General features: G+C 40.5%; 1 protein-coding gene across 3 annotated transcripts in view; it reads right to left on the minus strand.

Annotated features, from left to right (window-relative positions):
- BICC1 (BicC family RNA binding protein 1) overlaps positions 1-15,240 on the minus strand; it is a 215,038-nt gene that overhangs the window by 26,587 nt on the left and 173,211 nt on the right. For all 3 annotated transcript variants that reach the window (XM_030570387.1, XM_030570389.1, XM_030570390.1), the window contains 6 exons: positions 12,370-12,423; positions 10,984-11,178; positions 9,558-9,809; positions 5,286-5,417; positions 3,494-3,680; positions 1,369-1,527 (listed from right to left, as the gene is read on the minus strand). In XM_030570387.1, the coding sequence (XP_030426247.1) occupies positions 1,369-1,527; positions 3,494-3,680; positions 5,286-5,417; positions 9,558-9,809; positions 10,984-11,178; positions 12,370-12,423 (979 nt within the window). The remainder of the gene's footprint in view (positions 1-1,368; positions 1,528-3,493; positions 3,681-5,285; positions 5,418-9,557; positions 9,810-10,983; positions 11,179-12,369; positions 12,424-15,240) is intronic.

Below are 15,240 nucleotides of genomic sequence, written 5' to 3' on the forward strand. Positions count from 1 at the left end.
AGTGCGACCGGTACCGAGGAGGAGAACAGCACCGGTACTGCAAGTGACGTTGGGAGCGAGAGTGCCGACAAGACCTGGAGAGTCTGTGGGACTATGATCATGAACGGTGCCGCTTGGCAATGAGATCCCTCGCAGTTGGGAATGTCTCTGGCGTGGAGGGAACAGTAAGCTCAACCATAGCGCGTACTGGGGAGCTGTCCAGCACCGGATTTGATGGCCCTCATGGGACTGGGATCGACGGTGCCGTCGTCGTTGGTGCCTCGGCAGGTGTCGGTGCCAGGCAATCCGACTTAGACAGGCTCTCTGGCTGCGGTGCAGTTGGCACGGAAGCAGCAGGAGCGGGGAGCTCAACCACGGCACGCGCCGGGGAGCTGTCAGGCACTGGATTAGGTGGCCCTGTGGGACCGGAATCGACGGTGCCAACGTCATTGATGCCTCTGCAGGTGTCGGTCCACGGCGATCTGACTTAGATGAGTTCTCTGGCTGCGGTGCAGTTGGCACGGAAGCACGAGGAGTCTTAGGCTTTCTCGACCTTGGAGAGAGGGAGCAGTGCCGAGTTGACGTCGGTGCCGGCGATGGCCGGTGCTGACAGGCCTTGGCAGTAGCGGCGCGGTCCGGTGCCGAGGAGGCGCTTCTGCCCGCCGAGTGACCAGTGCTCGGTGCCGAAGGCGGAGGGGTAAGTGAAAGTCCCACTCCTTTTTGTTCTCGGCTTAAAAGCCTTGCCAATGGGGCACTTAGCTGTCAAGTGCGATTCCCCGAGGTGCTTCAAACAGGAGTCGTGCGGATCTCCTGTTGGCACTGGCTTGTGGCAGGTTGAGCCCGGTTTGAAACCCGGTGAGCCGGGCATGGGCTCCGGCACCGGGTGTGGGGAAGGGGCTACTCCCCGAACCCCGCTAACTATTACTAAACTAACTATGCTAGTAAAGAAAAGAAAAAAAAAGTATAACTCTCTCTCTCTCTCTCTAAAAGGATTATAACTATATAACTATACACACGATAACGAACGAGAACTACGAGTAGCTAGGGAAGTGGAGGTCAGCTCAGCTGCGCTCCACTGTTCCAACGACCGACACGGGCGGTAAGAAGGAACTGAAGGGTGGCTGGGTCGGCAGGGGTATATATCTGGTGCCATAGCGGTGCCACTCCAGGGGGCGCCCAGCCAACCCATCGAGTGTTGCTAGGGTAAAAGTCTTCCGATGAACGTGCACGTGGCGCGCACACACCTAACTGGAATGGATATGAGCAAGCACTCGAAGAAGAATTCTTTCCTTCTATGAGACTTTAAAGAATGAATGGGTTTGGCTTTTTCAGTTTTCTTTCCAGTAAAAAATTAAGAACTAATTTCATTTCTATTTAACTTCTACTGACCTGTGGCACTCGTGTTGGCAAGAGATGTTGCCCATAACGTAGGGCTAGGTGTGCCTGAACTTGGGCTCTGCAGAGGACTAACAGAACTATTAAGGGCATTCAAGAGCGAGTTTGGAGCAGTAGAGGTGTTGACAGACAAGGCAGTAGGACCTAAGAGACCTGTCAAAACAATTATATCCATTATGCATTTGTTTATACAGGAATTGTAAATAACATTTTTAAAGGGTTATATTAAGTGTTTGTGTTGATTTTTAAACTACTTTACAAAAATTACAGTGCTATTTCTGCTGAGATAGCATACACACAACTTAGGACAGGGATTTTTGAAGTGTGCACATGCAAATGGGGCAAGGGGAGTCACCAAAAACCAGTGGCTGCTAAACAAAACAAAGGTGAATCTCTGCACCTTCTATCAATTTGGCTCCCACTATTACAGTACCTAAGTGCCTCTGCCTGCTGCTCATACAGCTACACAAAGCAGCTTCTCACTCCTCCCTTTCATGTCTCTCCACTGTTTCTGGGAAGCATTGCTTAAAGGTGATGAGGAGGTAACCGCTACTTTACCGCCCTCCTCCTCTCAGCCAAGTCTTCACTTTCTTTAAGCTGTGCCTTTGTTGGAGCACAGGGTGATGCAAGCATGGAGGAGGAAGGAGAGAGGAAGCAGCATATCCTCACCTGGCAATACCATGCTGCCTCCCTCTGTTAGCCAACCTCATCACATCTAAGAACTCACAATCCCATCCAACATCCACAAGTCATCCACAAAACTCTGCACGTTTTATAAATGTGTAAAGTACTGGTACCATGGGGGAGGAGCATGGCATCAAAATATAAACAGATCGCACAAGCCAAAATTCCAGCTTCCACCCAAGACACAATTATGGATTCCGGGATGCAACCATAATGAGTTGTTGAATTGAGAGTCAAAAGAAAATATGGCTCGTTTGACCCCTTTTCTGCCAGTGATGGTCCTGCATGGAGAAGGTTTGATAACCCAAGTACGGTGGAAAAAACATAATATATCTATACATAAGCTTGTATGTATTTTTGGTGAACAAAGATCAAGAAGTTATAGCTTTTAAATACAAAATGATAATTCCTTCAGGATTATTTATGGCATAATAATTCTCTTCTAGAAAGAGACAGAAAATATAAACACTCCTGGTTTAAATTTATACTGACAGAAAAGTGCCAATAACACATGAGTGAAGAAATAGTTGTTTGCAGTGTCGTTGTAGCCGTGTCAATCCCAGAATATTAGAGACATATGGTGGGTGAGGTAATATCTTGTATTGGACCAAAGTTGGTAACAAAGAAAATATTACCTCATCCACCTTGTCTCTCTCAAGAAATAATGACATTCAATATTTAGTTACTATAGTCAGAAACAAACATTGTTGCTACCTAATGCTAACCTTTAAGTAATGTTAAACGGCAAACTACCTCCATGTAGTCAAGGAGTCTTTTTCCTGTTCACCCACTTAAGTTTCTATTTAACAAGTCAAATAATATCTCCAGGAGTAAGGGGGTTCATTTGGATAAGAGTTTCTCTGAAAGCCACAAATGGGGTGCCACACTTGATTTATAATCTCTCTTTCACGTATTACCCTACCCGAAAAGGAGTACCTCCCTTTATATACATTAAGTTGAATGGGTAAAGAGTTTAGTTTTCAAATGTCTAAACTTCTCCATCTTTCAGAGGATACACTGAAACTATTCCCACTATCCATTACTAAAACATTGGAGCAGGGCTGGCTCCACGCACCGGCTTATCAAGCAGGTGCTTGGGGCGGCCACTCAGTGCGGGGCGACACTTTCAGGTATTCAGCAGCAATTTGGCAGAGGGTCCCTCACTCCCGCTCAGAGCGAAGGCCCTCCCACTGAATTGCCGCAGATCGCGATCGCATCTGCTTTTTTTTTTGGCTGCTTGGGGCAGCAAAACCCCTGGAGCTGGCCCTGCATTGGAGGATGCTCTGTAATGACAAATACTCTTGAAATGTCAGGGTGGGCCTTAAATTTTCCAACACCTAATACCACTCATAATTGAAAAGCATAACTGGTTCTGTACTTCCCAATACACGTGAACTGTGTTTCAAACATTATAAAACAAGAGTAAAGTATATACCAAGTCCAGTGAGTCCTAACCCAGCTGAGGGCAAGATGTCCAAACCAGGACATGAGAGGCCAACGTGGCATGAGACTGTAGATGGATTTGCTGCTATAGTGACTCCATTACTTTCAAGTCCCAGGAGACGTTTCCTTGTCTCATACATATTTAAGGCATTTCGTTCGACACTTTTTACAATCACAGACTGCAAAAAAGAAAAAAGAGATTGATATGAAGGTATAATACAAATTCATGAAAACACAAATCTTACAATGGTGCTTCAGAGCCACAGGCTTGGTCTAAACTGAAAAGTTACGTCAGCAGAGCTATGCTGGTCAGAGATATGAAAAGCCTAAGCCGTGACTGATGTAGCTATACCAACATAACTACCCAGTGTAGGTGCAGGTATGTCAATGGAAAAGGACTTCTGTCGACATAGCTAACTTCATTTGGGGAGGTGGCTGTTCCTACACCGATAGATAAATCCCTTCTCTGTCAGTGCTGGCTGCTTCTACACTATGGGGCTATGCCAGAACAATTATACCAGTGTAGTCTACACACAGTAAAGACATATCCCCAGTAAAGTCAGAGCACAACATAAAATAGCAGTAACAAAATGTCCATTAGTGATTATTCAGGCATTCAATAGTTTGTGGCAAGGTTAAAACATTTTTCTTAATGTTTTTGTTGACCTTTAAAAGTGAAAACAGTCTGTCCCAGGAATACTGCTCATTTTTTTAATTAAATGAAGTTAATAAAGTTAGGAAGGATAATTATGGCCTGACTATGATGATGGAATGGTGCTAACAGCTACTGTAAGCGTTCAAGCTCTGTAGAGGGTAGCCAAGAGAGATGGTTGTTAGATAAGAGTCTCACATTTGCTTCCCATTACATTTACAAGAAACATGCTTCATGCAATAAAAACATGTTTCTTTTCTATTTGCATTAAATTCTATCTATTGAAATCAATATAGGAGCCTGAAAGTACAAAATGAAAATGATATAGTCCCTTTTATTGACTTGAAGTGTTCCTATATTTAGCATCAAAACTGCTGACATAATAGAATGTTCATCTGACATTTTACAGTTTGTTTGTCAAAAATTTATACATAATGGATTGGACAAGGATCTGAAAATGATGAACTGGGCAGATTTAAGGACAGGTGTCCTCAGTTTAAAAGGGTTAATTTTTCAATTATTACACTCATTACCTGCTGCAAAAAAAGATATGAACTTAAGACTACTCTTTCAACAAATCACAATAGGCCTAGAGATTGTTAAAAATAACAGGGAGTTGTGTGACTTAAAATTTGAACCTGTAAACCAAATCAAGAGCAGTTTTACTTGTGGCTACTTCCATTACCTTCTACTAAAGGTTTGCAGGATCAGCCACTTAGACAAATCAGATGACCTAAATTTTATCAAATATTGAATAAAAAAAATGCTGTTGAACAGAGCTAGTATAGTATGGAACATTCAACCTGAAGATATTTTTGTCACGTTTGTAATTCATTTGAAAAAAATGCATTTTGATTGGAAACTACTTCTCAGCTGAAAGCTAATGAGTCAAATTCTGCTGTTAATGTGTACAGCTTCACTGCAACCAAAGGGTAGCAACTCCTGGAACAGAACAGAATGTGGTCATATCACAAATGCAGTACCAAAGCGAAGACAAGACAAATCAGTCAATGGCTCTTTTAAATGCAATATCCAGCAATGAAATGTTCAATATTTCATATAGCATTATGGAGGTTTTGTGTGCAGAGAACACATCTCATAGTTTGCAAAACTATGTTAGGTTTTCACCAACCTTGCTTGGTTGTTTTGGCTTTGGTTTAATGCTGATGAATACATCTAATTGTTCCATTAGTTGAGTTATAATCTGTGGTTCTATTTCAATTTCTTCCTTCATATCAAACATCAGCACAAGAGGAAGGCAACCCTGGAAAGTTAAATCCAAATTATAAAGTACCCTTGTACCAAATACAACATTGGCTAAAACACAACAGTTAACATTTCCTGTCCTATGTAGTTCAAGATCTTAGCAGTTCTGACTGAAATAGTGAGAATGCAATTTTACAAAATGAGTGTTACCTCCCACAATCCCAATACTCAGAGAGCTTGACAGTTTGAGGGTGCGATGGTTTGTTCATTAAGAATCTCACCTCATCGTGAACAAAGATTTAACTCACAAATTATACACATTCACTACCCAAAATTACAGAGGTTGGAAGGATCAACTTTTGTATGTATGTACTGTCTAATTGACACAAACTATTGTCAAAAGAATTGTTAGCAGTACCATTATTTGGTCATATTTGGAGTGAGAGAAAAAAGAATGTTATAACTGTGAAAAAGAAAATCCCGCTGGATTGTATAATCTTTAATAAAACTTCCCTTTGCCTCACCACTGACTAGCTAAATCTGTATTTTCAGAGATTAAGCTGCAACACTTTTGAAATTCATGAGATTTTAAAATAAGACAACATTGGCAAAGAAGGAAACCATTATCATCATATAGAGAATGTGTGCTGCATGCTGTTCAAAAAAGAAAAGAGAACATGATTCCTAATCCCAAAAAGTTTGCAATTTAAAATGGACATTGACAGTGCAATTCAAAAACAGTATTACTCATGCATCAGAAAAATGTATATATAAAATATACACATAAAAATGGTCAAACCTTTAATGACTGTCAGCTTGCTGAATGTGCTTGAGATACTGCTTAGCAGCATGCAAGTAATAAATCATATCTATTCAGCAGGCATCAGTTCTGCATAACCTCACAGTTACATTTTCTTTCCAAAGGGTTTCAAAGTCTTCATAGACTTCACACTGTTGTATATTTTTCTATCAAATCCATTATTACAAAAATCATGATAGTTTCATTGTCTAGTTCAGACACAACATCAGCCCCTATTTAGCCTGCTTCCAGGAAAGCAGACAATAATAAATCTGACTATAGCTAGAAAGCTTCTGGTATCTCAGAAGTCTCAAAAATATAGAAATTTGAGTCCACTGAACAGAGCGAAAAAGCACTGTGCTGAAATTTATTTTCAAAGATCCAAGGAATGAATGTAGCTTTTATGCCATGCAGCTGACCAGGTTAAATAAAGTAGTTAAAGCTATTAAGTTAGTAAATATCTCTTACTCCTAATTTTTATCTCTCTCTCTCTCTCTATATATATATATATAAGTGACAGACCCTAACCAGTGGGGTACAGGAGTCTGGTAGAGGGCAAATATACTGGTCACTGGATAAGTAGTTTTCTGTTCCCTAAGTGACCAGAGCAGGGGCTGCACTAGAGTAATCAGGAACATGCTAGAACCAATTAAGGCAGACAGGCTGATTAGAACACCTGCAGCCAATCAAGGCACCTGGGTTTAAAAAGGAGCTCACTCTAGTCAGGTGAGGGGGAGTCAGAGGAGAGGAAGGATGTGTGAGGAGATGGGAGCAAGAGGCAGAAGGAGCTGAGAGTGAGAGGGTGTGCTGCTGGAGGACTAAGGAGTACAAGTCTTATCAGACACAAGGAGGAAGGTCCTGTGGTGAGAATAAAGAAGGTGTTTGGAGGAGGCCATGGGGAAGTAGCCCAGGGAGTTATAGCTGTCATGCAGCTGTTACAGGAGGCACTATAGACAGCTGCAATCCACAGGGCTCTGGGCTGGAACCTGGAGTAGAGCGTGGGCCTGGGTTCCCCTCAAACCTCCCAACTCCTAATCAGATACAAGAGGAGTTGACCCAGACTGTGGGTTCCACCAGAGGGGAAGACCACTAAGGTGTGCAAATCTGCCAATAAGCACAGGATTGACCAAGGTAGAGGAGGAACTTTGTCGCAACATATACATACATACATACATACATACACACACTTAGTTAGTTTCTCCTTTTTAAAAAATATGTTCAGTTTTGTCACATCACCTAGCAAATATAAGGACACTAGCATACATTAAAAATGTCCATTCATTTTTTGTAACACTTGCTTTTAAAAACATGTTTAGCTATAACATTGGAAACATGAGTAAATATTTCAAAATATTTGGAACAATGCCAGGTTGGACAAACTAAATCTTAATTTGTTCCTCAGTTTAGGTCAGTATATTTCTTAAGGGCTATGGGCTTCCTGTAGGTCTGAGGACACAGAAATTACAGGTGTTTTACCATGAGAAAATTGAATTTTGCAATATTCTACAAAACCTTTCAATAGCTTCTAATCTTTCTCTCCTCCATGCAGCAAAGGTATTTGAATATTTATGTGTTATTCTTATTTATGTTTTGGGGCACTACTGTCTCCCCTATCTTCTCCAGCTTGAATGACAATGGGAGTAGCATACTTTGAAGTTCACTGATGATATATGTACCATAGCTGTGTCTCAATATTTATAAGCATGCCTATTCAGGAATCAATACCACTATTATATTATTTGTAATACAGATAACCATGTACACATACATATGCTCTCTCTCTAGACATACTTCATCTGCACTGGAAGAGAGAATGTATGTTGGGGTGGTAAAGGAAGGGAGAATAGCTCAAAACAGTACAGACATGGGGTTTTAGAAGTCAGTAATATAAGGGCTTGCAATATTGATGTCTCTATAATAAAAACTTCATTTTTGATTTTTATTCATGTATTGTATTATCTAGTGCAAAGGGGTTACACCTACAAGTGATATTCCTACATTTTCTGTATTTTAGTCTTGATCATATGGTTATTTTCTTTGTCACATGAGATATAAACAAACTCCATCATAATGCACCCAGTCTTGGCAGTCACAACTCTAGATCATACCCCATACCTCTTCTAGAAGCCTCTATTAAACTCAGAAACTGTGACTAATGTAGAGATAAAGAACACTATACTAAAGATTATGTTTACTATGAAGAGCTTAACATTCAAGCCTTACTACAAACTCACTAGTGATAGCTGTAACTAATTGTAAAACATTAAGCAAACAGTGGCTAAAGAGACTGTGATGATGTGGCTAGTTGAATCAGTTATTTCATTTAAAAAAACCTAACCCATTTTATTCTCAGTGAGGTAAAACACAAATATGCCACTTGCAGAAATAATGATCAGTTACTAAACACCTTCACCTAATGTTTATTAAATTACCTGAAACCCTCTTGTGTCACCATAGCAAGAGCTCTATATCAGTCCTAAACCCGAATTGTCACTGTTATGAGTGACCCAGTGAGCCTGACTGGGTTCTCAAGGTTGCTAGGCTCCCACTTCCAGCCAGAGTTCCAGCTCCAGACTGGGCTCTCCCAAGGATACTGCTATGGAGCATGGAGCTTAGCAGCCCCAAGGGTCCTGGTAGTAACCATGGCTCTTGCTGCAGAGTAGAAAGCTGGCCACCGCAGTGTCAGGAGCTTGCCATCGCCTTGAGCCGCAACAGAAACCTGTCTGTTTCTTGGTGTGTAATGAATTCAGAACAAAACATTTTGGTTCAGCAAATTGGCATTTTCCAAAGAAAGTATGTTTCACTGGAAAATATCTGACAGGTCTGCTGCTAATGTAGTTAACAAGACTACAGAATGTAGAACCTGCTAGGATGTCAGCAAGTGTCTCCGATGTATCTGATCATCTGTACTTCCAAGGAAACCTGCTCTAAAAAGATCATTTGGTTCACGCATATTCCACGTAACCTCTCTCACTGGCTCCAGAAAAGCTGCCCACTTATCACACTAACGAAATGATGGAAAAAAAGAGGTGGTTGGACATTAATGAAAGAAAAGAACTGCTTATCTAAATTTCTGCCTTCTAATCAGTAACATCACCATCATAACTAATTTTAATTGTCATTCATATTGGCAAAGCATCTTTTATCATGATAGTGTATAACACATTTACTGATAAAATCAGATATAAGACAGCTACAGTTCATAGAAACTATTTCATTAGGCACATTGTCAGAAGAAGAGCACTCATCTCAATCAGTATTCTGTTATGTAAATAAATACTAATTTTTCTGCTCCAAGACAGAAAGTCATTTGCATCTGGATGATAAATACACAAGAACTGATGGTATTTTCTTTTAGTTACTTGACATTTTTCATACAGATGTCACTGAAATATTTACCATGAGATATTGTCTGGCAAGACAGACTGACTCAATTGTGCCCTGGAGGTAGACAGTGGATTTCTTTTGTGGGTTACTGGGGTCAGGGAAGTGGATCTGAGCACCAGTTCTCTGCATGATATGTTTGATGTTACTGCCATTTCGACCCATCATAAAGAGATGATGCTGTGCTGCAATATCTAGCTGTGTGCTCACAGGGATTGCAGAGGCCAGACTACCAGCCAGGTGTTCCAGAAGCATGGCTGTTCCTTCCTACAGACAAATAGGAGAAAATATATTATAGAGAAACAACCAAAACTGCACAGCGGTGGATACAAAATAAGAATTTAATCAGATTACATCTGCTTTAGACAGCACACATTTCACATTCCAGAATAAATAAGCAGCAACATATAAAGGATTTACTGGGGGATGGGGAGAGCAATATACGATTTTGTTTAAAATCAAGTTAACTTGTAATTCAGAAAGAGTTGTACTGTACCCAACTTATCTTGAACGGCATTTGAACTCCACTGAATTCAAAAGGAAGTTAGGTGCTTTAGAAAATCCCATTGGATACCTATCTGGATCTTTAGGCACCTAAATACCTTTAAAAATTTGGCCTTTTATGTCTTAGCCTCAGTCCCGCCCCTGGTTCCACACAGGTGGAACCTGTGCCCACATACAGCCACACTGAAATCAATAGGAATATATCTGAACAAATCTAGTTGCAAGATTTGACCCTTGTTTTGGTCTCTGAAGCCCTAATTGGCTTGGGACCTACCTACTTGACACCACTTGTCTCTCTGAACCATACTGCCACAGCTGTCATCCACAGAAGTACTCAAGCTGGAGCTCCCTTGCTTTTAGCTTAAAAGGCTGTTAGCAACATGTCCTGAGTGATTGGCCCCTTCCATTTCTTTTGAATTTACTGTTTCCCCGTTTGTCTGAAATAGCTCAAATTTGTTGACCATTAGGGTATTGCAAGTCCATCTATTTAACCAGACATTTGGGGAGGACTCAGGTATGTGGGGGTTAGGATTTGATTTGTTCATTGGTTTACATTTTTTGCTTACTTGCTGTTTTTGGTGATAGGTGAGATTGGCCCCTATTCTGGTATAGCTATTTTAATTTTGGTTTGCGATATTAACCATTTCTCAGAATGCCTAAAGCCTGAATAAGGTCTCTGATATATTTAAAATTTAAATTGAAGTAAACATATAAAATTAGGTTTCAAACTGAAAATGTTTTTCTGTACACACACAAATCCTATTTTATAAAACAACAACAACAACAACAACATTTAAGATCAGGGCATCCAAACTGTTAAAAGCTATAATAATAAATGCCTTCCAGATCAACCAGGGTATTACAACAAGACACCATTTAAGCAACTAAGTTTTTACACATTTAGGATATCTGGAATAACGTTAGTTAAATATATTACCTTCACAGCACTAGTATTATTCTGTGACCCTCTAACAATGACAGTAGCACCATACATTCGAGAACGTTGTTTAAAGGAAACTGAAATGTTATAAGTCTGTGATATATGCAGAATTGTGGGAGAATTAGGATCTGGGATGGGTTGGAGAATTCCAGCTATGGGTAATTCAAACATAAGTACCAAAGGAAGCAGCTCCTAGAGTGAGATTGAGAAAAATCACAGCATGTATTTGAAGCACAATCACATTTACTCAGCCTACCACAACTTTAATAAAAATTCAGAATTTTCTCTCACTCCACTGAGATAACATTTAGAATATTTACAATCTCCCTGAGCTTTCTTTACAGAAAGTTAAGTTTGTTGACATCATCCAAGGCAAGGTGTTTGCTGTCACAAACAAATGGAAAAAATTCATTACCTTGCCATGGAAAAAAGCACGAATGTCATATATCATTAGAAAAATTGCAAAAAAGCCACAGTTTTGTTTTTCAAATAAAGAACGTCAAAAAACCAAACAAAAATAAAAGAAACCATGTCACATTCTCACACGCTTCTATACTTATAGACCATATATTGAGCTACATTCGTGAAAATTTATTCAGGGATCTTGCTCAACAGTGGGATGGCTGGGGTTAGAAAAATAATGACTTTTTATGGAAAAGCCCTATAAAAGTCATGGTTTCTGTCACAACCATCACAACCATCAAACATACAGCCTTAATGCATGTATATGCATAGAACATTAAAATGTTCATAATATGTCATATGGTTCAAAAAAGAGTTGTGTGAGATACACATAAAATCAAAAGAGATTGTTATGATGGGGGCAATGAGTGCAGAGTGTGATTGGTGGGGATGGATTTATTTTGCAACAGTCCATCACATTAGTTACACTTACTGCATACACAGTTAAAATTCAATCATAGGCAACTAAATTACTTCAGAAGAGGGAGAATTTACCACATAATTCTTAGTAGAAGGACTGCAAGATCAAATCTGGTTTAAATAGCTGACACTAAATTCAGGCTTTAAATCAGTTTAGGTAACATAGTGACTAAACATGTGTCACTTCAGCGTTATGTAGTTTGTCCACATGAATGTTAACATTCTTAATATATTTTAACACGTATGTACACACAACTCATAAGCCCTTTATGTTTATTTTGTATTATGATTTGAAATCTGCTAATTAAAAAGATTAAACAAATATTCATTGAGAATATTGCTGACATTATTTTCTTGCAATTTTGGGTTTTATGATATGATCTGCATAGAGACCACAAGACAGCCAGAATACTCAGAACTGAACTACCATTTCCCACTTCTATCCCTCAACTTCTTCTGTCTCCAGTGTGTATGAGATGCGAGTTACGGAAATACAGTTACCCGTATTCTAACTCTGGCAGACTCCACTCCAGCTGGCTGTCCTGCAATAGACACCTGAAAACGTCAGAACACAGACAATATCAAGTTTTCATATAAATTATCTGAAAAATTCTCCAGCTATTTATGTTATTTTTGATATGTACTGTACTTCTGTTGGTGTCTGACATTTTTTAAAACAGTAGTTGAAAACTGAATCCCTCCAGTAAAGGGTTACTTTTGTATATTGATTTTTATGCTATGAACTCTAACATTCTGAAAACTTTGAATAATGGAAAAAACTGTAATCAAAATTCAACATAGCCATTCAGAACGAACCCTGCAATTACTGTTCTGCAACAGTATATTAGTCCTTAAGGTTGAACATACTTTTTAAAAATTACATCCTAAGTTGCCACTGGGAGTTTTATGGAACATGTCACTTAAAAAAAAAGCCTGAACAAATTATTAGTATGCTATAATGACAGACTGAAAAGTAAAAATGTCCTTTAAATTTAGTATTATAGAACAGCAAGAATCTTTTTGATGTATTATAATTCAACAAGCAACCTTCACTCTAATAAACACTATAAAGTTGAACTGCTTTCATCAGATGTTTTCATTTTTGTTAGACATCTACAAACTTTAGTTGTTATATAACTTAATATGCCAAAACCACCCAGAAATTTAAAAAATAAATAAAAATCAGTAATCCAGATGTCCTGCTTCTCTACCACTTCCTTATACTGAATGATTGTCCTCTGAATATTTGAAAGAATTTGATGAACACATCACTAATTGTCCCTACCTATTCATAAAGGAGAACTGTTTGCAAAAACAGGTTCTCTTTCAGTCCACCTAGAATAATCCATTGATTTGCACACCCGATGTAGATATGAAGAGTTAATTCGATAACCATCAATGTATACAAACCAGGAAAAAAATAATTAAACCAAAAATAATTATATAATACTTTAAAAATGGAATAACCATCTTATATTAATAAGCATATGTACTTAAGATTTTAAGGCCAGAATGGGACCATCACAATCATCTACTATTTGGCCTTTGCCTTGTCCCCTCAATCAGAGTCAGAGACTCTTGTTCATCTCTGTAACAGAGCACAGCTGCCCCCCTGGCTCCTGCATCTGCTAGGCTCAAGGTATGTCTACACTACGGGATTATTCCGATTTTACATAAACCGGTTTTGTAAAATAGATTGTATAAAGTCGAGTGCACGCGGCCAAACTAAGCACATTAATTCGGCGGTGTGCGTCCATGTACCGAGGCTAGCGTCGATTTCCGGAGCGTTGCACTGTGGGTAACTATCCCGTAGCTATCCCAGAGTTCCCGCAGTCTACCCTGCCCATTGGAATTCTGGGTTGAGATCCCAATGCAAAAAAAGTGTCGCGGGTGATTCTGGGTAAATGTTGTCACTCAATCCTTCCTCCGTGAAAGCAATGGCAGATAATCATTTCGCGCCATTTTTCCCTGGATTGCCCTGGCAGACGCCATAGCATGGCAACCATTCGCCCGTTTTGCCTTGTCACTGTCACCATATGTGTACTGGATGCTGCTGACAGACATGGTACTGCAGTGCTACACAGCAGCATCCATTTGCCTTTGCAAGGTAGCAGAGGTGTTTACCATCCTTATTGCACCAGATGCCATTGTAAATTGGTGATGAGATGATGGTTATCAGTCATTTTGCACCGTTTGCATTTGGAAATTGGCGATGACGGTTATCAGTCATTTTGTACCGTCTGCTGCTGTCATAGGCGCTCCTTGCTGGCCTCGCTGAGGTCGGCCGGTGGAACATAGACAAAAATGGGAATGACTCCCCAGGTCATTCCCTTCTTTATGTTTTGTCTAAAAATAGAGTCAGTCCTGCCTAGTGTACTAGAGAACCAGAGAGCACAACCGCTCCATGTCAGATCCTGCAGAAATGATGAGCTGCATGCCATTCTAGGGAGTGCCCCTGCAACAACCCCATCTGTTGCTTTCCTCCTCCCCTAACCCTCCTGGGCTACCGTGGCAGTGCCCCCCATTTGTGTGATGAAGTAATAAAGAATGCAGGAATAAGAAACACTGACTTTTTAGTGAGATAAAATGAGGAGGAGGAAGCCTCCAGCTGCTATGATAGTCCAGGCAGGACATTAAATGGGGGGGGGGAAGGAGCCCAGCCTCCCACTGCTATGATAGTCCAGGTAGTACAGAATCTTTTCTTTAGACATGGAAGGGGAGTGCTGACAAAGCTCAGCTTCCAGTTGCTATGATGAGGACCGTTACCAGCCGTTTTGTACCATCTGCCGGGAATGACCGGGAGTCATTCCCATTTTTACCCAGGCGCCCCTGGCCCACCTCATTGAGGCCAGCCAGGAGCACTCACGGGCTGATGATGAAGACGGATATCAGTCATATTGTTCCGTCTGCCACTGGGAAGGGGATGCTGGTGTTCAGCACTGCAGCACCCCGTCTACCAGCAGCATGCAGTAGACATAGGGTGACATTGAAAACAGGCGAGAAACGTTTTTTCCCCCTTTTCTTTCGGGGGGGGGAGGGAAGGGTGTAAATTGACGACATATACCCTGAAACACCCAGGAAAATGTTTTTGACCCTTCAGGCATTGGGAGCTCAGCCAAGAATGCAAATGCTTTTCGGAGACTGCGGGGACTGTGGGATAGCTGGAGTCCTCAGTACCCCCTCCCCTCCCTCCATGAGCATCCATTTGATTCTTTGGTTTTCCATTAGGCTTGTCACACAGCACTGTGCTGTGGCCTCTGTATCATAGCCTAGAGATTTTTTCAAATGCTTTGGCATTTCGTCTTCTGTAACGGAGCTCTGATAGAACAGATTTGTCTCCCCATACAGCGATCAGATCCAGTATCTCCCGTA

The sequence above is a fragment of the Gopherus evgoodei genome, chromosome 7, assembly GCF_007399415.2.
Source record: "Gopherus evgoodei ecotype Sinaloan lineage chromosome 7, rGopEvg1_v1.p, whole genome shotgun sequence".
Lineage (NCBI taxonomy): Eukaryota > Metazoa > Chordata > Testudines > Testudinidae > Gopherus > Gopherus evgoodei.